The following is a 24,833-nucleotide window of genomic DNA, read 5'->3' as shown; positions in this document are numbered from 1 at the left end:
AATCTTTCCATGCACATATTTATTACGAAATCAGATATTTATAGGCAATTAGAACCGCTTCTACAATAATAAAGTTTAATACTTTAAATTACTTAGGAAAATTCCACACATCTTTAAGTATTTAATTTAGTATTTCTATTGTTTCTTAAGACGAGTCTTCTTAGACCACACAGTAAGAACATTAAAATGTTTCTGTTTTCTCCTGCGCTGCAGTGTACAGCTTCATGTACTGCATTCTTCATTTTCACATGAACATGCTGTGTGTGCATCAACAGTATCCTGCATATCCTCTGACTTCTGGTCGAATTTCATCTGTTTGTCAGTCATGCTAGTAGCTGAATCTGATGGTGAATAAGAAATGAAAAGTAAATAGTACACTTCAGAAGCAGTTTTGCAAGATACAGCATTTACCTTGCACTAGTCATTAATTACACCAGGCTTGGCTTCTCCTAGCTGTTACACATATTTCTATCTGACTAACTCAAACAGAGACGTTCAAGGAAATCCACTTAAGTAGTAAGTAATTTCTACATTGATAACTACTCTTCCATGCAGAGTTTTATTAATAATACATTTAGGAAAGGATATTGTGGCCTTGAAGGAAACAGACATGAACCTATCATCTCTGTAATCTATATCCACCTAATCTGATCTCTTAATATCTACTATGTACTTATGAAAGAGACATACTCCAGTATTACTGTACCTGTGGGCAGGAATCCTGTCCACACTTATCCATCTATTGCCCAAATCAGCAGAGGGAAATAGGATTATTTCCCAAAGGCAGAGACATATAAAAATATAAAAGATGAGGACCCCTGTTTCAGGGTTCTGTATATAAGCCTGAATCATCACATGCTTCAGGACGCAGGTTTTCTGCAGAATCACAATGTTGAGTGTGCTCTTACCCTGCCCTTACTCTGTTAGATCAAAGCTCCATGAAGGGGCATCCAGTTTAGATTTTAAATGCAACAATTAATGATTGTTGCATTTAATTAATTTCTGTAAAATTACAGAAAAACATCTGTATGTCACCAAAGAAAGTTTTACTTATTAATGAAAACAGGTAAAGGTCTTCAGTCAGACCAATCCCATGTTTCGAGTGTAATAACTGATGAGTCAAGGCACCATTTGGGCTTTTGTGCAGCTCCAATTCAGCAAGGTTTCTGTTGACTTACCAGCTGGAAGACAGTGGAAACCAACAGTTACTGGAGTCGTCTGGGTGACAGAGCATCCTTTCCTACAGCGTAGCACAGGCTCCGTAGAGTAGCACTTGGACTCTATACCTGCAAGCTGAACTGTCTTCTCAAGCTTCACAAATGAACGATGAAGTTTACAAGCTGCAACAGAATCACTGATGGTAGTTTACATTCTTATGTACAACATCTTCAGATCTCCCCAGACTGACCCATCTGCCAATGATGTTTCACATTAGCAACCAAATTGTGTCTATAAAAATTGTATGTTGTTCATAAGTAAAGCAGCACCACTGACTGATAAGCTTTTCAAATTGGCTAATTAGATATGGAGCTACAAAAAGTTAATTTCCAGTGTAAGTGGTTTAATTTCTAGATTAGGATGTAGAAACATAGTCTGATATACATTCCAATAAACACTTTGCAAAGTAAACTGGCTCACATTCAAAAGCTTTGAGTATTCATCAGTGGAAAGAAAAGGGGTATTTCTGAACAAATAAAAATAATCAGTAAAGATTTACACCATTACCATTGTTATTCAGACTCAAAACTGCTGCAGAGAGCAAGCAAAAGTCATTGCTGCCAGCCAGTAATACCAGTCTCATTTTGGTTTCCCAGGACAAGCAGTTAGAAACATGTGAGAAGCTAAACAAACTACAGTTTATTCCTGACTATAAGCTTTAGTCTCTAAAATTTCAGCAATTTCTTCTATAGGCTGAATGGAAACACAGTGTAGTTGCTACCAACTGTGTGAATTTTATTGTGTACATGGTCATGTACTGCATATATATCTAAAGCAAGTTTGGTGCCCAGTATTCTTTACAGAGACACACAGAAAAGTAACCTATATTGTACAGCTAAACATGTAAAAGTCATCTCCAGGTAGCAAGTAAGTCCTTCCCATCAGGTTTACAAAAGCAACATGCTCGTTTTCCTACTTCCACTATGGTAGGCTGTTGCATCATAACCTCAGCTGAGAGAATGGAGTACCACATAAGATCCTAATCTACTGAAACTACTGCAGTGATACTATATTAAATGCATTACAGCTTGCATACCTCCTTTACAAGGTGTTTCTTCCAAAATCCAAGAATGACCAAAAGTCACAGCATCTTTAGCTAGATATCCATTGGGCATCCGATATTCCTGTTCACATTCTGCATCATATTTTCCACACATTCCACATGTTTTCCCTGCCATCCATAAAGCAACTTGAATCTTCCAGAAAAAAAAAAAGGCAAAAGCATTTCAAATTAACAAACAAATGAACAAAATCACTATGTAGTAGAGTTTTTCTATATAGATGCATTCCAGTATAAGTTAATGCACAAACGTTTAAAATGTTTGCTTTCTTTGCTGAGAATTAAAAAGCTTCTCACAACAGATGCCAAACTCCCATGACACTGGTGTCTTTAACTGTATTAGAGCCTTTAAAATCTACTGTGCCTGTCTAGAGTATTAAGTTAGTAATAGTCTAGACTATTAATATGCTGAAGTTTTTGTGTGATGGATGTTTTCCCAGTAGACGATGGATACAGTATGATAATATTGTTTTCTTATATTTCTGTTTCACATTTTTTCTAGTACAGCCTTTAAAACATAGACAAGAGTTGAAAACTTTTTTTTTTTTCTTGCAAATGTGCTGCTGACTCAGTCTGTGCATACTCACAGGCTCATTTTCCAGCACACACCTGTACTATAGGGATAAGGAATTACCGTTGGAGAAAGATTCTCAGATCTCCTGTTCAGGAATAAAGAGCAGCACTCTGCAATGCTGGCTGAAGTATCTTCTTAGTTTTGCTTTTTGGGGGGCTCTGGACAAATTTGGCTTTGCCACTATACACTCTTGCACTCATACACAAATTTAATGGAATCTTATCAGAAATTTCTCAACATCAAAGCTTATGAAGAGGAAGAACTTTACCATGAATGTGTGCCCATCAAAGTATAATCTATCAATGCCATAGGCTGGGGCAACAAGTACAAGGCCTTGCTTTTCACTGTGGATTCCCAAAGAAGCACCTAGAAAAAAAAAAAAAAAAAAAAAAAAAAAAAAAAAGGAATAAAAAGAATCAAAGCCCACCAAAACCAACGCTAAAACAAACCCAATCTATCTTCTTTAAGAAAAAGTTGCTGTCATGTTTTCAAAATGCTCTTTTGCCTCTTTTGCTTTAAATTCTAGCTGTATGTAAAAAGTTGGAAAACAATTTAATTATCACAGATTTATTATTTCTCTTTGGGTTATTAGCATATCATGTTTATTTCTAGAAACAATTACAGAGCTACCTATATCATCTGTGCAGTTCTGCACGTAATACAAGGCCCTGACTATATTATATAGGAGTAAGAAAATATAGAAAACACCATGATTGTCACTGGAGCTATTTTTAGCATAATTATCACTTGCCAAGTGCATAATAATTAGGACAGAGCTCAGCACTGGCAGATGCTAACCCAGTTTCAGCAAGATTTAGCCTGATTTGAATACTACAGATATACAGTCAGGAAACACCTGCATTATATTTTGCCCCTGACTGCATTGTACAGAATGAGGCAAGGTCCTCCTGTGTCCTTTCACAGAAAAAATATTCCTGCTTTGAGAGAAGAAAGCAGGTTATTTTTTCTGTATACACACAGTAGTCCATATTTATTCCTAGCAGATTTCAGAATGCTAACCAAATTTATACCTACAAATCAAAATAGGAAAGCCTATTGTATATAAGGGTGGTGAATTTTAGAAAAGCTTTACTTCAAAAAGTTTTACCAAGCGAGGCTTTATAGTATATCTGATACAATTCTTAAATTTGTAACTCCAATGGGAGCCACAGTGATGTATGAAGCGGTGGTTATATTTTGCTCAGTTTGGCTACTTCAGAAGTTCTACATTCTAATCTGTCTTTATAAATATTCACATGCAACTAAGCGAAATACAAATTCTTAAATAATAATCTTACAGCAAAAGGTGTAAATAGTCAGTGAACACAAACTGGGGAAATCTTTGTTAGATATTTTTTTGTCTTCTCTTTCTTTCTTTCTCCTAACATATACACGAAAATGAAATAAAACAGATTCTGCATCACCTACCAGCAGATATGAGTGAAACATTTGTTGAGGGGCTTTCAACCCCGTCCACGAGCAGTTTCAGCTGTCCGTTTGCAGGATGCATATCAATTTCACTGTTAAGAAGAAGAGCATTCATACCCTGTTTGTACCACATTCATAAACACAGATTGACAAAATGATTTTACTGCTTTCTAAATATCACTGGTCAAAACATGAACTCATTTCAACTGCTTAAATTACTTCAGGAGTATTCTTGTCACCTGAAATGCAGGATGATGTCACAGGAATCACATTCAATACGTATGGAAAGTAAATAAGGAAAATGGTGAAATCTCACGTGCTGCAGAACAATGTCAGTATAGCTTAGATCTAAGCTTCTCCCCTGTTAAATGTGGACAGTGTAGTCCCTCACAATCCCAGCATCTGGCAGGAGTTACTTACTGGCTGCCAAGCTTGATGTTGATGGCTTTAAGGTTCATAGCTTCTTCAGCATTCCTCATCATCACCAGGAACTTAAGGTCAGGGCTACAATCCTGAGCCAAGATGTGATAGCAGTTTGCTGGCATCGTGTAGTTAAACCGGACTTCATTAAAGGTTGTGATCTTGTTGTGTGAAACTGAGCAGCGAGCTGTTTAAATAGAAAGCCAGTGAATATTTGCTTTGCCATAAAAGAAACTCATTAAATTGAATGTTTTACTTTTAGTGCTATGTTATTCTAGCTTTATATTCCTTTTTTACTATGCAATATTTTTATATGGATTACAGGGGCTTTTGCCTACCAAGAAAAAAAAAAAGGCATGAAAAATATAGTCTATCTAACAAAATAATGGCCAGAAATTTATATGTTAACAGGACAGATAATTGTCAACCTTGATTTTCCTGACATGTCCTTGCTGATTTCTGTACTTGTAGCACAATTTTCTCTCCCAATTGAATCATCCCTGCATTATTACAGTCTATTTCTTAATTAACTGGAGACAAATAATGCCAGAAAAAAAAAGAAAAAAAAAAAAAGAAGATTTTCAAGTCATTCCAGAGACTGAGGATGTCCTGCTTCCAAACCAGATTAAATCCCAACCTTTCAAATTCTCAAGCACTGCAGAGGGGGCTTCAGCAAAGACATTCCAGATTGGAGGCTGCAGCTCTGAAGCTGGTATCCTTGGACCTACAGGGAGTGGCAGGGGAAGTCTCATGGCTTTTTCATAGAGGATCATCTAAAAAGGAATTCAAAGAACAGTCAAAACACACTTGTGATGGGTATTCACAGCAAAAAGCTAAAATAGCCTTTTCTCCTATTTTGAAATTGATTTCAGTCTGTTCTACCTTGGCTGACAAATAATTTATATAAACACAAATCATCTGACTCACTGTCCACGAGTTTTTTGCTTCTGCTTTTTGGTTCTGTTTTCTCTCGTGGTGTGTGTCATTCAGATAGCATTTGGGAGAGAATGAATTACTTCCCGTAATTGGGAATTGGTGGTTAGGGGAACACTTATGGAGTACTAGAGATGGAAATGCACTTCATGAGTACCCATTCTGTATATATATATACACACACACACAAAAAAGGTCAAAAATAAACAAAAGCTGTTTTCATCATTTACACCCAAACTGAGGCTTACTTTACTTAACTTTTCTTTCTCAGAATTCACACAATGTAATTTAAAAAAAAATAAATAAATCTCATTTTTCTACCAGGAAAAAAAAAAAAAAAGAAAAGGAAAAAAAGAGAGAGAGAGTGAGGACAATGTTTCATATTTACATCAGGAAGCTTGATAACAACATCACATGTTCTTGGAGAAGTTAGAGCCACGACCAGCCTGGCTTGTCGAGAAGGATTCTTGTCCATTCTCTCAGAGAACCCCAGCATAAATGCAGCCCCAGGGACAAAATTGTAAAACCTTCAAAAATTCAAGAGAGAAAGATCTGGTGAAACAGTGAGGCAAAAACAGGTACATCCAAACCCATCTGCCTCACATCTATGTGTAAGTGGCATATTCAGGATCATTGTTCGTGTCCCCACAACCATTCTCTGCTTTACTGATCAAGTGTTCACTGAAAGGAAGAATCTGTTCCTCAGTTTTCAGTAATTTTGTCTAGCATGAGGAATTACTGAACATTACTACAGGATTACTACAGGATCTCCCATTCCACTTTTATGTCCAAAGACAGAACTCAGGCAGATCACAGAATTTAAAATAGCTGGTACTTTAATCACTAGAATTGCATAGGTGGATGCTGATTTTTCACAGTTGAAAAATATCATAAATGACTGAGACTAAAACCTCACCATTCTGCCATTGATCTGACACTTGAAGGAACCTTAGGCCACTCCAATTTCACTTGTACAGCAGGGTGGCCAGCAAACCGCCCAGTTACCAGCTCAGTAGAAACCTTGTAGTCCTGGCAATTCCGGCCCCATTTCAGGTAACCCTACAGTGGAGAAATGGTCTGTTTTTAAACACATGGAACATGATTTTCCTGTGATGCATATAACTTTATATAACTATTTTTTGAGCCTTACCACTGCCTTGTGAGCATTGAGGACTGAAGCATCAGCACAGAGCTTCCACTTGCTTGAATCTGTGAGGTTTGACACAAATACCTGCATCCGGGGCCTGATGGAATCGATATCAGCGTACACCACGAGCTGGAGGCCTCCTGTCTTCTTATTGTTACTAACGCCATTCAGAAAAACAGCTAACACTGGTGTTTTGACATCACCCAAAAATTTAGGCTAAGAAGAAGGGGAACAAAGTATGCAAAGAATGTCATTATAAAGGAGTTACTGTGGAACATTTTAGATGCAAGATCTGGATGGATAAATAAAAAATAAAAAAATGAACTGCAAATATATACCAGCATATGTACCATACCTATAGATGCCTATAAATTCTCTTGCACATGTCTTAGCGTGCATGTGCCTCTGCAAGCACAGATGGATTTTATCACTGTATTTGACATGAGCCAAAATTTGTGCCTTTTACTGAGCTGATACCATGGAAATGTTCATAACATTAGGATACAGTAATGCCTATATGATTTAGGCTTTATTGTTAACACCCGTATATTTGCCCGTGAATAAAAAAAAAAAAAGTTGTTAAATTTAACTAACATCAACTGTCAGTTGTATTCACCAATCCTTCTCACAATACCATCCACCAGCAGCTGTCCCTCTCTTTACCTGCCTGGTTGGTCTGCTGGCTTTCACCTCACACTTCAGCTGTGGGCTCTGTGGGACAAGCAGGTGCCTGAACAACACCTCAACACTAAATATAACCTGGTACATTTCTTCATTAAGAACCCCTCCCCTTGACAGCAGCACCATAAGCATGCTATGACTTGCAATTCCTTCACTGCATTACTCCCCAGGCAGCAAGCCTGCATGCATCAGGCTGGGTGCTGGTGAGGAGCCAAGGTGATACACGCCATCTCTGGGGAGTGCCTTCTTCTGATGCTCCTCTTAGCCTTGGTCACTACTACCAACGCCTTGGCACTGCACCACTTCAACTTCCCTCCTTATTGCAAGATTGTCCTAGCTGTACAATTACTGCAAATGCAGGGCCAATCTGCCATTTTTCCAAACTGTCAAAAACCCTAAAAATGATGCAACTAACCCAGGAAGCAGCTCGGGATGTGTCACGACTGGATCTTGTAGAGGAATATGTGCTGCTGTATTGGTCAGCTGGGAGTTTCCTTTTTGGGAACTGCAAGAAGAAAATACATCATGAAAATACATTAAGGAGGTAATGTAAAAACCACAGTTGAGGAAATTGCACCAGAAGGTGCTGCAGAATATTATCTGTCATGACACTTATTAGTGATAAACTTGCATTCCAACACTGAGCAGCTCAATGACTTGCAATATAATATGCTTCATTCTGCTTAATATGTGCTCTGAAAAATCTTGTTTAGTCAAGTATATGTGACCTCTCAGAAGAGACAAATAGGGAACACATCTAGATGAGAATTCCCCTTTGTGCAAAAGCAAGGAACCAGATCAAGCCAAACTGAACCAGCCTCTTGTTTCAATACAAAAGATCAGAACTGATTCATTTTATATCTGGAAGGGCCTGATCACCTGGAGCACATACTGAATGAACCAAATGACTGGAAAGGATGAAATGAATAGAGACACACAGCCAAATGTTCTACTTTTCAAGGAACACTCAAAACAATTTCACTGCCCCTGGCTGTATCATACCCTAGTGAGGTATCTTCTGCTGAACTAAAGTACCATAAATTAAGATATCCTCCCACATTTGTCAACACACCTACCCCAGTGTGTGTCAACAATTTTTCCAACCCAAGACACCAAACGATCAAAGCCAGGCAAATGTCCCAAGCTTTGGTAGAGGCTTTGTGTCTACTTTGCAGAACCACAAATGGCATCATGCACACAACACAAAGGAGTATCTTTTTGAGTCTCAGAAGAACCATCATGGTCAATTTAGTGTTCTAAATGTTATCAGTACTGTAATTTTCCTCAACAAAGACAACAAGGAGTCTTTAAGGTTTTTCATTTGACTCACGACAGATTGCAAACTTAATCTACTGAAGAAAGAAAACTCACCTCTTGTCTGTGTGCTGATCTAAAGCGGTACTGATAAATCTCATGACCTCCCTTTGAAAATAACAAGAACAAGATGAAAAGCCTCAGAAGAAAATAAATGCTGCAATTACGTTGAAATTGAGCACTGGGAACTAAGTAAGAATTTTACTAATTATCATTCATGCATAGTTCTGTATGCTTAGTCACAAGCGCATAATGTGAGACTTGAAATACTTTATATAAAGCATTAATGTTCCTACTGCAAAATTAAGACAGAAACAGTGTGTATTGACAGAAAGCAGTAAATTGGCCAAAAATGCTTCCCTGCCTATAACAAAAGTTTCAGCAGTCTTGTGGAAACTTTTGAGATGTTTCAAAGAAGTCATCTGATCCAACAATTGCAGGTGTGTTAGCAGAACTGATTTTGAAATTTTATGTTGCTAAAATTTAGTGTGTCAACTCATAATTTGATGCAAAGCCAACTGCCATCAGGATTGTGATTCACAAATATTAGCAGCATCAATTTACTGACAAACATGAGTTACCCATATTTTGGAATACACGCTGCTGCTGCTGCTGCTGCTGCTGCTGCTGCTGCTGCCGCCATCTTCCAGATGTCCTGAGTGATGCCCATGGCTGTGGTGACTCACTGACTTACTGCTACTGCTGCTGCTGCTGCTGCCATTCAGATATCTTGAGTGATGCCTATGGCTGTGGTGATTCACTGACTTGCTGCTACTGCTGCTAGTACTACTACTGCTACCTTTGCTGCTGCTGCTGCTGCTCTTGCTGCTACTGCTGCTACTGCTCTTACTGCTGCTGCTGCTCCTGCTGCTACTACTGCTGCTGCTCCTGCTGCTACTACTGCTACTACTGCTGCTCTTGCTGCTGCTACTGCTGCTGCTGCTGTGCTTACTGCTGCTGCTCTTGCTGTTCCTGCCACTACCACTACTGCTACTGCTCTTGCGGCTTGTGTCTCTGTTTCTAGTTTGCTTTACTTGATCATTGTCATCTTCATCCATGGGCTTTCTATGATCAGGAGAGGAAGCAGATGATGAGGAAGAGGAAAGAGCTGAGGAGGCAGAAGATGAGCTGGAGGGAGTTTTTGCATTGGGGTCTGTCCCAAGCTCTGTTAGCATAGTGTTTTCTTTCTTAGAAGGTCGCTTTTTCTGGTGTCGTGTTTTGTTTGCAACCTGCAGAACAGTTCAAAGGGAAGTGCAAGAGAGGGGATACATCTGGTTCTATATTACAAAATAAAATATCCCTGTGTGTCAGATGAAATGCTCACCACAGTCTTTTGGTAAAACTTCCTGGCCTCACTCACCACAGAAGCTGCACTTAGATCCACTTTTCCCAGCTGATATTTGCCCTGGCATCAAGGACCAGCCCCAGCTGGATGCACCACTTAGAATCAAATCCTGCTGACATGACACAGGCTGACAGTCCCAGCACCCTTCAAACTAGCCCCATCCTCGCTTTCCTGAGCCAGTTTTCCACACTAGCCTTCAACCCCTGACTTCATTTATCTGAAAAAATCTTCCCCCATGCTCAAAATCTCTTACCTTGAACACATTGTCAATGCCTAGAATCTTCTTCAGTTTAGCTTGAATGTCCTCGTATGGAGATGTCTCATCCTCTTCCTCAGACTCTGAGTTTACTTCATGAATTATTTTGGAAGCTGCTCTGGATCCTGCCTGAATCTCCAGCTGAATTTTGTCAATGTCAGCATCTGTTTGAACTGCACAGCAATTGCATGGATGATGTTATACCTCTTCAAATAGTACTAACAAACCTAATAAGAAAAGGCTCGTGCTCAGTACTGTACCTGGCATCAAAACAATTTTAGCTTCATGTTCTCCAATTAATCTGTGCAAATATGTATTTTTTATGAAACTGGCATCTCGTGACCTTCTGAAAAAGCAGAGCTGACAACCAAGACGATGCAGTTTGATGCAAATGTCTCGTTTATGTGTTTTTCTTCTGGTGCCATGGAGAAGATCCTCTTGAGAGTCATGGGAATGTTTCCTTGGAATGCTGTCAGGCCCCTGCTGCAGTGGAGATGAGCATGTGAATACCACTGGGAGCATATCATAGGCAAGAATAAAGCTGCAGACAGCAGCACAGAAGGGGTTAATGTTATTATATAAGAAAAAGGGAATAGATTACCATTGTGAAACTTTCCCTGGAAGCTCCCTCTGTTGGATTGAAAGGTTTTTCCACGATATTTGATGAAGAATCTCCTGGGAGAATTGAGGTCTTCTTTTCAACACCCAGTTCTCCTATGTTTCTTGATACAGCAAAAGCCTTATGCCTGTGGAAATATGCACAGAAAATGGCAAATAATTCCAAAGCCATGTTTTTGGATTAAATGAATGATGTCCTGTCAGTGTCACATGACATCACAGAAATATGTTGTTTGAACGTAGGAATTGCATACACAACCATATGTAGAAGTATTGTTAAAGACAAATAAGAGAGAAATATGAGACACATCACTGGAAGTTTCCAAAGTAAGGCAAATTTAAACAAATTTCAAAAACATGAGAGACATGTACTTAAAAATAAAATAAGAAATTAAAAAAAAAAAAAGCTCCTAAATAATTTAGGCATCTTGTGACCTTTATTTCCCCTATTTCTATCCCTTGCTTTTTACAGTAAAGTTTATGCTACACACTGAAAAAATCATACTGTGTATCTAGAAACCTCCATAAGAGGTCAGTGAATTGTGAACTTCAGGCTACTTTTTGCTGCAGAAAATTATGAAGTAATGAAGTACCTTCCAACCAATATCTCAGTTTCCTCACGGCATGGATTTGTTTCAATCTTAATATTTTTCAATTTCATGTCTATCTTGGCATCAAACTTCATTGGCACTCTCATCTGGACCTTGCCTTGAATTTCAACAGCATGTTGAAAGTATTCTGTGTTGACACCCATTGTTGCGACTGTATGTACATATAAGCTGAAACAGAGCAAGGTGGCCATGTGTAAGACAGGTGTTCTTTTTTTAGCTTGAGGTTCCCCCTTTCATAAAAGACTTCCATTAATATCTACAGACTTAGAAACCTACCCTACCTTGGGTTTATGTCAGACCGAATCTGCATGGTGGATTCAAGCAACTGAGAAGGTCTAAAATCTCCAGTTAAAGGTGGGGTCATCTTTCCATCGACTGCAACCAACAAAACAACATTTAAAAATGGTAAAACTGAAAGGACTTGAATGTAAGCAAGCCACTGTTTTCAGGAAGAGGTAATCTCTTCTGTTAACACAGCTAAAAAGGCTGAAAAACAAGACAGATGAGATCTTTCTCAAGTCCGAAAAATAGAGAAACTATGCAGAAAACTTGTTCTGCGTTCACATGCTTCAGCCCACAAGGATTTTGGTGATCTGCTGCTGGACTTCCCCCAGTCTTGCTCTAAGGACCCCAAAATGGACACAGAACTCCTGGCGCAGCTTCAAATGTGGTAAGTAAAGGGAGAAAACCATTTTGGTGCTTGCTTTGCCCTTGCTTTGGCAGCCACGGATGCAGTTGGCCTTCATCACCACAAGGGCACACTGCCGATTCACTATCAGCTTGTCCACCAGGCCTCCCAGGCCCTTTTCTACAGAGCTGCTGTCTGTCTGGGTGATGCTCAGTCTGTATACACTTGCATGGGTTAACCCATCCCAGGTGAAGGACATTTCATGGCCTATGTCAAATTCCAGCACACTTGTGCTGGGCCATCCCTTGAGCCTGTCAGTGTCCCAGGGAATGGCAGCCTGACCCCCAGCATGGTGACCTCTCCCCACATCTCATCTGCAGATGTGCCGAGGGTGGCTTCTCTTCCTAAGTTCAGATTGTTAACAGAGACAATGATCAAGTGCTGACAACTGAGGAGCGTTGCTCCTAGCAAGCCACTAATTAGATCCTCATCTGTTAACTGTTTTTTGAGACCAGCAGTCCAGACAGCTGTCACTCACTCTGTAGTCCATCCATCCAGTCCATACCTCCCTACTTTGGCTACAAGGACGTTATTCAAAACAAAACATAAACCAAACCAAACCAAACAACACCACAGCAAGGAGGTGGGGCACAGTTTCAAAGATGTTATTAAAGCAAGATAACAAAAAACAAGAGCAACCAAGAGAGGATGCATAGAGAGTGTAAAAAGAGCACGCGTATTTATATTTAATTCTTCACCCTTATGTGGTGTCAGCAGAAGGAAGGGTGACTATCACCTCAATTAAAAGTCTGTAGCACAACCATATGATCAGTGAATTCTCTTCATGACAACTCATACTTGCATATTCATTCTGCTAAAACAAAACTCTCACTTTTCCAAGCCTTCTTCTCTTCCTGCCTTCTCTAATGCTACAGTTAGCTGTTTTTTGATTGTCAGTCACCACAGAATCGTGGTTAGTTTGTGCCTGCTTCTCTCAGGAGCTACCCCCTTCCGCTCATTCCTGCAGTCAGCTCCCCACACAGTATTCTTGTCTTCTGGCCTTGAATGCTGTGACCTTTCCCTCTGGTTTCCCAGATTCTCACCTCATTTCCTCTGTCTTCAATGCATTCAAATATGAGGCAGAAATCAACTGTGACCAGCTTCTCTTCAAACATCTTTACTACCTCCCCTCCTGTGTTTCAAAACACTACAAAAAATCAGTTTTTTTCTTCTACGTCCTTCTCCAGCCTCTCTCAGCCTGTCCCTCCCAGCCCCTGTTCGGAGCTAGCAAAGCACATCTCGTACTCCCCAACTCACCGTTGGCTGCAGCACGTGCCAGGGCAGTGGTGTATGACCCGTATTCCAGCGGCAGGCCGAGGCAGCTGGGAACTATATATCGCAGCTCTCCCATCCACACCGGCTGTGTCCACTGTCCTGAAATGCCATTGCGGATCTGGTTGGCAATTCTCTTCATCGCTGTGTTTCTGTCAGCAGGTTCTACTATCGTCTGCCAGCAAATAGAGATCCAAGAGGTGAGGACATGAAATTACAGTGGTGTCAATTCTTGCAAAGAGAAGTAGTAGCCCCTGGTACCTTCATAGCTTGTTGCAGGACTTCCTTATTGATGTTGACATAGGCTACCTCTTGGCCAAATATTTTCAAGTAGGCTGATATCAAGGGGGTCTCTGTTGGCAGCTCTTTCCATCCCAGCAGCTAGGGAACAAGCAAAGTTCCTTAATGAAACACTTTATAAATGACAATTTAGCAAGGCGATGAAGACTGTTAATGACAAACCTGCAATTTTCCTTTGCCCCTTGCATTTCTTTACTTTTTTTATTAATAGCTTGGCGTCACTATTTTAGATTTACTCCGTATCATTGAGGTGCCCACAAATAGCCTTCCATCCACAGGTATTCTAGTGAAATAACATTTACTCTAATACAGAGGGTCTCGGACATTTGTACCGTTAAACCCAGTTTGAAAGCACAGCACCAGAGAGATCTTGTAAACTAAGCTAGATAAATGAAGGGAGGGAGGAGAAAACCTGCCAGGCATAAGAGATGTTTTGTGCAGCAACATCCACCTTCCTGCTTGCCTCCCTGTTCCTGCAGTCATACCTGAGGTGGGGAGGAAGCAGGGCAGCAGTAAAATTGGTGAAAGCTATCATAGACATTACAGGAGTAACATCTTCTGTAGTCCCACTGCAAATCCTTCTCTTACTGAGATACTCAAGCTGGCTGCTACATGGGTAACACCCTCTGAGACGGGCTTAACTACTATGACAAGCCTCATTAAATACCACTTCATATAACTCAGACATTACATTACTGAAACCACCTACAGTTTTTCCAAGCTCCTTTATCTTCTTGTACGTAGGATATTCAGCAAACGGAATATTTCGCTTCGTTATAACATCTGTGAGGCCTTCCACTCGGACACCAACCTACCAAAACAGCATGAGAAGGAGTGGTCTGAAACATACTTACAGAGTGGAAACTTAGTAGTGAAATTTTTAATATGAAATTCACTTTATTTGTTTTATTATTGATTTAAGTAAATATTTACCTCCACCAAATCAGCCACTGAACCTGCAGAATTTGCCATCAACTTGGAAATTATTGCTGATGGGAACATTGTTCCTGGGCTGTTCATAACAAAGACATCGCCAGCAACACCAACTCTATAGTTATCTGTGGTAGAAGTAAACAAAAGACACATCTTTTTTTAACCTTCTGCTTAGCATTCAAGATTGTATTACTGCATCTTTTTCAATTACTGACTCTAAGATATATCATGACATAAGCTTTAATTATATAGGCTCGATTTAATAAATGGTTACTCCTATTTTTTAAATATGTGACTGTTGCATTTAATCCAATTTCTTTTTCCAATGCAGCATCTTTTACAGAATTACAGGATGCTGTAACAGCAGGGAAATGAAATGAGAGACCATTTAACTGACATGAAGTATGCTAAATACACATTACTGCAGCAAAAGAGGAAAGCTTCCACCATAGTTTTTGAGAAGAAAGAGATCAATTTTTCAGGAAGAAATAAACTAATTGTTTCAGAAACTAAACTTATCAAGTATCTTACTGAATCTCTTTTTGCATCTAGCAGCAGTGTTAAAGGAAAGAACTTTCCTAGACATAACTCGCACAGGGACTGGCAATGTTGTACATGTATTTTTCCAAAGGACTTAGTATCTCTTAAGAGATTTCTGAAGTGAAAATTTCCCAGTCACTGAAATGTTTTACTCACCAAAGTAACCACCAACACGAATGACCTTGCTGTACCGATAGCTCAGCCTGTCCAGTTTGGGGGCCAGCAGCTTAAGGGCAATATTGCAAGCTGAAGATCTGAACAAAATAAGAAAGGTAATAATATCCATAAATAAACTGCACTCCACCAGAATATGAAACTGAATTCAATTTGTTAGCATATGCGTGATTACTAACAAGAATATAGCAGAATTTATTATCTGCAGAAAAAACCACACTTTATTCCTGTCTCTACTTACATGTTGTACATATACGGTAATCTGCTCTTCGACAAAGCCTTCATGTGGGAATACACGAAACTGGCCACTTGCAAATTGCTCTCCTTCATCACCACATTAGCTATTGTTGTTATTAAAGGAAGGGCAGGCCTTGTCTCAAAGATAACAGCACAAGCCATCATTCGCACTTCAGGGAGAAGTGACTGATCTGCAAGGATCTGGATGAGATATCCCTGCACCTGTAGAGAGGTAATACATTATTGAGAATTACCAATAATTTAGACTTTTTTTGCAGAATGGATCTACATATAACCCACAAGAAATATGGGAAGGGGGTGGGAGGATCACTGTCCCTGCAGAAAAGTTTCCCAATCTGGCTTACTGTATCGTTCCATATTGTTTTATTAACACAACTGAATGGGGCCACATGAGAACAGCCCCAAAAAGGGATGGCACCGATCTGAAATAAATGTCCACATATCAAAAAAACATCAGCATGGCTTTTTGCATTCAGAGGCTGACATTCAGAGATCAGTGAATAAAACTGGAAGAAACAACTGTAGATAATACAACCGATTCGTTCTTTGGAGTAAACCAACTGACACAGTGAATATGCTTTACTATTTTAGGTGGTACTTACAGTTCTGGGGTCCTTCCAAGCTATTTTTCTCAAGGCCATGATGGCATCAATCTGAATGTGGGTTGGGATATCAGAAGCACTGGATGAAGATATGGGAAGGAACTTCAGGATGCGCTTTAAGCTGGCTGGTTCTCCCATGTTACCAATGCACTTCAGAGCTAATTTCATTTTGTCTTCACGGCCCTTGCTGATTGCTTCATCTGCCAGGTCATGGACAGGCTATGGAAAAATCACAGTTCAACGTTTTCTGCCTAATGTATACATTGGCCACAATAATCTCCTTAGACACTAAAAAGCCTATCACAATAAAGCAAATTGTTTTAATACAGGTATTCAGTGATGGCTGAGAAAAAAAAAAAAGGATGGGACAACTGTTTTCATTTATCATCTACATTAGTAAAATGATTAATTGCTTTTGTTCTGAAGGAGAGCTATGAAATGTATTTGTCCAATTGATTGTTAATAGTCAATTGAAACGTGTAGCTGACATTTTCATACTGTAGCTGAAAAGAGTTAAACTAAAGCACATTAATAAGCTACTAAGAAGAATCTGAGAAAAAGACATGTACCTGAAGAGCTTCTTTAGGACATGCCGATGTCTGAGAACAGTATCTATTGACCACAGAACTGTATCCCAAGCAGGCAACTTGTTGAAGCATTGGACTTCTCTGAATTCTAGAGCTGGTCATTAAATCCTGAAGGAAATTTTTAAAACAAAATGTATATCAATTATGCATTTTTACTTAACATTCTTTTTTTCCTATTTAAGAAGAGGAATATTGACTAGAGATGGTGAGAATCCTGCCCAGAACAAATGCTTACACTAATCATAGTGTCAAAATATCTAGGGTTTGTATTAGCATTTTAACTTGTGGCTCTTTCTGGTTTATAGGAATATTTTGCAATTAAAAGAGCTATTTAAATGATGTAACACACAAGCCACCATTTATGTTTCAGAAGTAAGAAATAACATGGACAAAGGTTTGTCTGTAGACAGCATGAGACATGACTCCAGCAAACTAAAATGGGAATTATTCTCAGAAGTTGTTATGGGAGAAAGACTTTTATATTACTGTAGCAAAACAGAAACACACTCTTCTCTCATATAGATAATGCCAAAAGAAATTCACAGATCATGATTTGTACAAAATCGTTATACATGAGGGGAGAATCTTCTTTATAATAAACTTTATAACCAATGGATGTCATCAATTATCATTCCTTCTGTTATCAAATAGGAAAGATTCATGTGGATTTACTCACAGCTGCTATTGGAAGAGTGTGTTCATCAACCTTCATTAAATGGAAAGCCAAAGAAACAGTTAGAAGAGTCTGAATGTAGTTAAGTTCATCATTGCGAATTCTGGTCTTAATGAATTGTAGTGCTTCTGTGGTGCCACTTGCAGAAACTGCACTCAGTAGCCATCGCCTGCAAGTAGGTTAGAAAAATAAGTCCTTAATTTTAGCTCTCAATTCTCAAAAGAGTAAAGTTCCTTAGAAAATTATACACATAAATACCTGTAACGAGGTTTGTCTGAAACTTGTCTCCAGATAGACTCAAGAGTGTCAGCGCTTGCTATTCGGCAGAGCTGGACAAGCTCTAGGAATCTTTGTGGAACATCGTCATGGAAATCTTGTTGGTTATTCAGGACTATGTGCTGCAGTGTTTCTACTATCTGAACAACAAGAGAAAGTGAACACATAATTAATTCCCTTGGCACTTCTGATTGTATTTCAGGAGGAATTGTAGGAAAGCAATTCGAAGACTTAAAAATTCTATACCCGTTGCTCGGGGTTTTTCGTTTTGACTAGCTGAAGGGGCATCTGTGGCAGTGCGTCTGGGAACTGGTAGCGAAGGCTTCCATAGCTCTGCATGGGAATGTCTGGGGCGCTCCCCCGCTCACTTCTCACTTCCAGCAAGGTAAGCTGTTGTCTGTCAAGAGACAGAGAGGAACGAAAAAGCGTCAGGTAAGGAGTGAATTACCTCTCTCTTTTTCTCTCCCCTCATCTGCCTCATCTGTTTGTTAGTTTGATGATACTGAGACATTATCTCTTTTAGTCTTTACTGATTTTTCCAACCACAGTAAAATCTTACAGTTTTCTGATGGATAAAGTCCTGAGATTGGTACAAACAGTTGTTATTCTTGCTTTGAGAGGCAGCCCCACATGCCTACCTTGCTTCCATGACAGCAACCCCAGTAGGTTCGCTGAATGGCGAGATCTGATACACCTGCTGCGACGCAACCTCTGTGATCAGGGTGCCACTGTCCAACTGCTTGAGCTTGTAGGAGAAGGCCGCAGTCCCTTTTACCAGCCTTTCTTTCTAGAGAAGGACAGAGAGACCCAAATAGTAAGTGGGGACAGAACGGCCGTGCTTGTTGTGAGGAAGGTCTTATCATGTCTCACATACCATTGTGTCAACAGGACAGGGATAGATGTAAGCCATTCCAACACTCTTCTTCACCTTCTCCTGGCAATTATTTTGGTCTACAGTTTTGGTAACAGACACTCGGCTATTCTTCCTGTCTTCCTGGATGACATACCTTGTATGGCAAACACCTCCAATTCCAGACTGTATAGATGAGAAGAGATAACAAGACTTCCTAATTATAGCAGGATTTCACCACATGAGAGGAAGTTTTACTGCTTCTGAAGGAGCAGTAGGAGAGTAAAGATATTCTGAACAATGTTTTGGGTAAGGATAAGCTATGTTTGGGTAAGAATATACTGAATAATGTTTTGAAACCTGTTAACTTTACTCACTAGTTACCCTATTGAACTAAAAAACTGAACAGAAATGGATATTTTAAACTCAGTCAAGGAACTGAGAAAAAGTAATCAATTAATTAATTAATATCAACAATGAACAAATAAATGGATCAAATAGTTGTATCAGGGAAGCAATGTAACAAATACATTCATAGCTAATACTTCCTTTTTCTTGAAAGTATTACATTTTACATAAAGCAATTCTACAAATGTCTTTAAAAGATCCAGCAAAAGTAATTCCTTCAACACATACACACACATTTTCTTTCTTGTGAATGAAAAACAACTTTTTTTCATGACGGATGGCTGAAAATAGATTAAAATAAACAGGAACATGGAGGAAGTGCACCTAAACAGAACACATCCTTTCAATAAAGTAGTTTTAGAATGGAAAAAACAAACCTCTTGCAATTCATAGACATTCTGTGATTTTTTAATGGTTATCTGCATCATGTTCAGGATTCCTCTCACTATGTTAACACACGTATCAGGGCAGTCTTCTGGGGCATAAATGTTTCCGATCCGTCCAGTACTGTATTCAAATTTGAAAGGCCGGCTGAAACATGATGAGACCATTTGTGTGATTTTGGAAGATCTAGTGAATGGATCCCTGGGCCAGACTCCATTGTATTCCTCCACTTGTGGGGAGCGGACCTGAGAGGAATTTTAAGAAGGATATTTATATGAATAAAATTACTTCGGTACTAAATATGTAAACAGATTGGAAGAAATTAACATAATGACTAGTTATATACTCTTTCCTTCCAAATATAGGCTTAGATAGCCATACAGCAGTTGATTCTTCCATCTCTCACTTAGCCCGTCCAAGTCCAAGGTGCTCAGCAGTGTTCTTTGGTGGTACAGAAACAGTTAACATATCCCCATTATCTCTCAGGAAGATTTTAAACATCAACTATATAGGTAAAAATATTATTCAAAAAAGTTATAAAAATAGATTCAAATAAATTTATCCCTATTTTTCAGCCTTAAATTAAAATAGCTGTACCAGGTTCTGCTTTAGATTAAATCTATCATAAAAAGGTAAAATCATTCTATTTATTTTAAAGTCTTAGAATGTTTCATTTTAATTCCTCCCCTCCCAAAATGCTTGTTGCTTTGACTAAGCTACTTGTCATATTTGATAGTTGTGAATTGCTTAAAACAACTCATTTGTTTGTTTCTTCATAATTAGAAATGTGTTTATAAACCTTTTATTCCCCATACAGCACCATACAAATCAGAAGCAATTTCACTAGTTTTGGGAAGGTCACTGCTAGTTCGGGTGTCTCTCCAAGCACAGCCTGGTATGCACAACATAACAATTTCAGGATGAGGACTATAATGAGAAATACAATTCCTAGCTTATCACTTTGACATCTTGTTTTCATTAATGAAACAAGATCTACTGCTCTGCTAAAGCTCTTGTCATTAAACTCTGTGCCCAGAAAGATGCTCTTCTTTGTAAATAAATTAAACAGACAAAATATTTGTCTTAAATGTTTATTTTGGACGTGTCAAAACCCATCTCTAAGAGGTATGCTTTCACATGTACAAATCTTTTCTTGCATTATTCAGACACTAATAATTGCTATGTGCTACTTTTTGATGCTTTTTTTTTTTTTTTGCTTTTTTTTTTCCGAGTGTGTAAACATAATCTACACTTATTAATTGCCTGCATGACCATGATTTTACCTACCCAAGTCCAGGCTCCCCACCAAAGTTGGAAACATTTGTTGAGAATTGAATTAAATCTTAAAATCAGAGCATACTTGAGTGCCTTGAATTACAATTAAACATTTTCTAACAGAACTCCTGATTTTGGCACCTCTATTTCTGATAGTAAGTCATGAGAAGCACCTGCTATGAACAATTTTCACAACAAGCACCTGTAAGCGGTTGGATGCTAAATCACTCCTCACTTCAACTTCAGTTTGTAGATCATTCTCTGAAATCTACAGTGCTAAGTCTCTAGATCTGTACCCTACATCTTTCTTAGAACACAAGTGAGCAAAATGCAATGAAACGAACGTGATTTGCACCTCAGTATTGACTGGTATGTTTGGAACAAGATGTGATACCTTGAGGAGGTAAGTGTTCTCTGATAGTCCACTGATCTCTAGCTTGCTGCTCAAGCGCACACCAGCTTTTGCCAAACTTCTTTCTTGAAGCCCATTCAACATAAAGCCTTCATAGCTGTACAGGTAACTCTTTCTGCTACTGAATCCTGGGTCTGTGGGAAATAACAGCCATTTTCACAATAGCTGCAAGCACGTTCTAATAAATAGTCATCGTAACAAAGTCACTGATAAAAGCTTATAGACAGAAATTCACTTACCGATATCAAACTTCTGGCTACCTGCAAAAATAGATGGAAAAACACGTAAGTAACATTTAGTCTAAACCCAATTGTTTTTAGTGAACCCAAAAAAATTCCAGGAAAGAGGATTGAAGAAGGGACGTGTATGCTTACCTACAAGGGTGAGCACTAGGGCTAGTATGATTCCCCTCATAGTGAAGGTGAATGGGGCTCTGCCAGGCATGGCGAGACTTTTATGGAAGAATGCTCAGGAACACGTGGTTGCATTCTGCTGAATTCTCAAGTTTTTTATCAGTTTATGTAAACACTTCCCTTTTTGCAATCGTACCTTTTCTTCACACAGAAAAATGAAAATCAAGCCATACCTTGGTATCCCGCTGTTGTTTGTTTGTTTGTATAAAACTTTTGTTGGATTTTCCAAAAGTTTCCACTTATCTTATTAAAAAAATTCTTACTAGGTCACTTGCAATAAATTTACAATAGACATGTTACTTGATTCCTAGACTGAGCCATGGCTTGCTGCTGGTACGTGGTCCTGCCACAGATGAGATTGATTTTGCCCAGGTTATGTTGACCTGGCACCTGACACAAGCTGTTATCTAACTGATAGTAGCCCAATTAACAAAGTAGAGTCAGCTTCATATACGTTGACTGTGTCCTCTCTCTTTCCTCAGCTTTGGTTTATGGCCACCCCTGTGGACAGGAGACAAGGGTAGATAAACCCTTGCTATTCTTATATTTATACATGCACCAAAGCACGCTTAACATCCAACTGAGAAAAAAAAATCTATTTAAATCACAGGACCAATGTGTCCTTTCAGCTCCGGTCACACTGACCAGGAATATTTTTTAAATGAGTGAAGGTTTCATAAGCATTCTGTAAATAGTTTGTTTTCCAAGGTAAACGACAGCTAAACGTGAACAATTAAAACCCACAGGGATTCTCAGCAGCAAGCAGGGAGGATAGAAGTGCAGGTCAACTAGAACTTCTGCATTTCCTAAGGAGCCAAATACAAAATGCAGCCAAGTACCTGAATTGATGCAGGCTTGCAGCCAATTTCATCACTAACAGTGATTTACATTGATAGCACAAGAACACATTCACAAAAGTGCTCTGTTCTAGAAATGTCAGGAGCATGGAGGCAATGGGCCAGGTGTCTTCAGAAACGGGAGATGCACAAAAAGTTCTTGCCCTTTTTGAACATGGTGATAGATAATCATGAAAAAGGACAAACAAGTTCTTGTCAGCCACAAACAAAAAAGTTAGCCTTCCAAAGTGAGCTGGGTGGCAGCTGGATCAACAACAAAGACCAAAAAAAAACGTGCAGGATCTTCCAAGTTTGAGGTTAGCCCTGGAGGGCAACTTCAAGCAATGCAGAAAGCTGGGAGCGTCAAATCACACAAAAACCCTTTAATTCTACTCTAATTCAAAATCTATGACATACTGGTTATTCAGTCACTTTATTTCTGTTCCCACAGTACCTACAAGATTTACCACAAGAGAGTAGTTTGTGGCAAACAATGTTTTAATGACCACAAATGAACTACACATTTTCTATTCCAGCATTTTCTAGTAACTGCTCTTCTGAGATTGTTGTCCCATGAGTTTTGACTTTTTCAAATGGATTTCATCTGAATTTTAAATCCACCTGGTGTTGTGCAGCCTCTATTTTGGAAACTGCAATAGAATTCACTTCAGAATACTACAGTGTTGTTGCAGAAATTTGCCAGAAATGGCATGATTACATGATTATCAACCTGTTATTAAGTTTAAGCAGACAAGCACACTGTGCCATGGTTATAACCTTCTCATAATGATGCACAGCCAGCTCCTCCCTATAACTCTTTTTTTTTTTTTTTTTAAATAGCTGACCATTTCTTTATAACAAACTTACATGTTATACATTACAGTTAGTTGCAAGTCTCGTAGTCATGTTTTGTTTTGAGTTGTGCATGTACATGAGTACAGCATCAATGTGAAAACTAGAATGATCTGTTATGGGTTGCTGCTTTTTGTGTAAGTACAGCACAACCTTGCTGGGAGTAGTGAACATTGGAGAACAGATGTATTGTAACAAATAATAATAAACAAACTATCAAACAACATGAATATTTCTCCCAGGGATCAGAAAAAAAAAAAAAAAAAAAAGAAAGCACAAGTAATAGCATGCAACACACAGTATTCCCAATATCCTGGAAATACCAATTTTTTGTTCAAGAATAAACTCTTTAAATGGATATTATTTAGGAAATTTACTAAATAGTTACCTTGGTCCAGTTACACTTGGTCCAAGTGTACATACAGTAATCCCAGAGAAAAGCAAGGATATGGTCTCATTTTTTTCATACACATTGGAGCATTTTCATTCTGCTGCAACTAAGCAGAGCAAGTCTGCTGAAGCTACTAGAAGCAGTACTTCAAATTAGGATGGGGGCTGGTTTGTAGGGAGAAATTTTTCATAAGTAAATCTTTTATTATTTTTTGCTATACAGCCTGTTTTACAAAAGCTATTTTGTATCATCCTTAAAGGAAAAAAAAAAAAAAAGCTTAACAACTGCAAACTAACCCTGGAAAGTAAGGTCTCCCACCTAATCAGACTTACATTTATAGTAAAAGCACCCTCCCACCACATAGACTGAAAAAGAAACCTAGATAGTAGCATACAAAGCATGCCATATTTAAAGATTATGTGAAATAAAACACCATAGAGCATAAGAGAATCACTCATCTTTTCAATATCATGCATAGCTAGCAAACAATAACTTTACATGTCATTGCACTACAGCTAGCATTTCTTGTTCCTTCTTAATAGGCCACATGCTTCGTTATCTCAAATAGGTGCCTATGTGTGGTAACACACCTGTATGGCATTCCTGAGTAGTCTTCCCCTCTGCTCCTCAACAGTCTATGATTATGTAAGATCGTAAAGGTTATACACTTTGCTGTGTTGGAAATAATGTCACCACCTACCAACCAGGACATTATTAGCAGTAGCTGCAGTTTTAGAAGCTTCCTGATCGCTAGGTATGGTAATCCGAAAACTCCAGGCATGCTTGCCTTCTTTACAGAGACAGGACTGACTCTGTACCCCAAACTTCTAGAACAGACCCATAAGGTCAGCTCAGGGCTCACTCACATGCATACTTCTAACACAGCTGGTTCTTCCATATAAGCATTAAACTGAATTTCCACTTCCATGGCATGGGTTACAGAAAGTTAAAGCAAAAAGTTAGTATAAAATATTTATCAGTTCCTAATCATTCAATAAGCACAAAAGATTAAGTAAGTAAATTACTTTGCTCTTCAGAGGCATTATTGTATTAAAAGTGACTGTCATGAAAAGCTATCTAGTCAAAAATCCAACTAAGTTATCC

At 38.8% G+C, this 24,833-nt stretch overlaps 1 protein-coding gene across 3 annotated transcripts; it reads right to left on the bottom strand.

Moving 5' to 3' along the window:
- LOC101793408 (vitellogenin-2) lies at window positions 1–23,956 on the bottom strand. 3 transcript variants are annotated; one of them, XM_072041585.1, is made up of 35 exons: window positions 23,727–23,956; window positions 21,477–21,497; window positions 21,220–21,371; window positions 19,544–19,795; window positions 18,783–18,944; window positions 18,547–18,695; window positions 18,155–18,305; window positions 17,891–18,048; window positions 17,636–17,801; window positions 16,942–17,067; window positions 16,373–16,591; window positions 15,754–15,971; window positions 15,495–15,592; window positions 14,799–14,923; window positions 14,575–14,676; window positions 13,827–13,946; window positions 13,551–13,740; window positions 11,887–11,980; window positions 11,588–11,773; window positions 10,978–11,122; window positions 10,637–10,859; window positions 10,374–10,549; window positions 9,357–10,004; window positions 8,833–8,883; window positions 7,877–7,966; window positions 6,784–6,996; window positions 6,550–6,692; window positions 6,022–6,160; window positions 5,338–5,473; window positions 4,701–4,887; window positions 4,281–4,372; window positions 3,121–3,218; window positions 2,255–2,414; window positions 1,179–1,340; window positions 1–341 (listed from the first exon to the last, which is right to left on the bottom strand). In XM_072041585.1, exons 3-35 carry the CDS (start codon window positions 21,319–21,321, stop codon window positions 223–225), a joined length of 5,400 nt encoding a protein of 1,799 aa, XP_071897686.1. In that variant the 5' UTR covers window positions 21,322–21,371; window positions 21,477–21,497; window positions 23,727–23,956; the 3' UTR covers window positions 1–222. The 3 variants fall into 3 exon arrangements, with proteins under 3 accessions (XP_071897686.1, XP_071897687.1, XP_005022346.5); XM_072041586.1 differs by lacking the exon at window positions 23,727–23,956 and adding an exon at window positions 21,824–22,237; XM_005022289.6 differs by lacking the exon at window positions 23,727–23,956 and adding an exon at window positions 21,612–21,778.
- Window positions 23,957–24,833: the final 877 nt, after the last annotated feature.

Source organism: Anas platyrhynchos, chromosome 8, assembly GCF_047663525.1.
Source record: "Anas platyrhynchos isolate ZD024472 breed Pekin duck chromosome 8, IASCAAS_PekinDuck_T2T, whole genome shotgun sequence".
Taxonomy (NCBI): domain Eukaryota; kingdom Metazoa; phylum Chordata; class Aves; order Anseriformes; family Anatidae; genus Anas; species Anas platyrhynchos.
This window is presented reverse-complemented; position numbering and strand designations above follow the sequence as displayed.

Coding starts and splice junctions, on each gene's coding strand:
- LOC101793408 (XM_005022289.6), bottom strand. CDS start 21,681: ATGCCTGGCAGAGCCCCATTCACCTTCACTATGAGGGGAATCATACTA. Junction 18,696..18,782: donor CCTGTCCTGTTGACACAATG/GTATGTGAGACA, acceptor GTCCTTCTCTAG/AAAGAAAGGCTGGTAAAAGG. Junction 6,693..6,783: donor TCAATGCTCACAAGGCAGTG/GTAAGGCTCAAA, acceptor TCTCCACTGTAG/GGTTACCTGAAATGGGGCCG.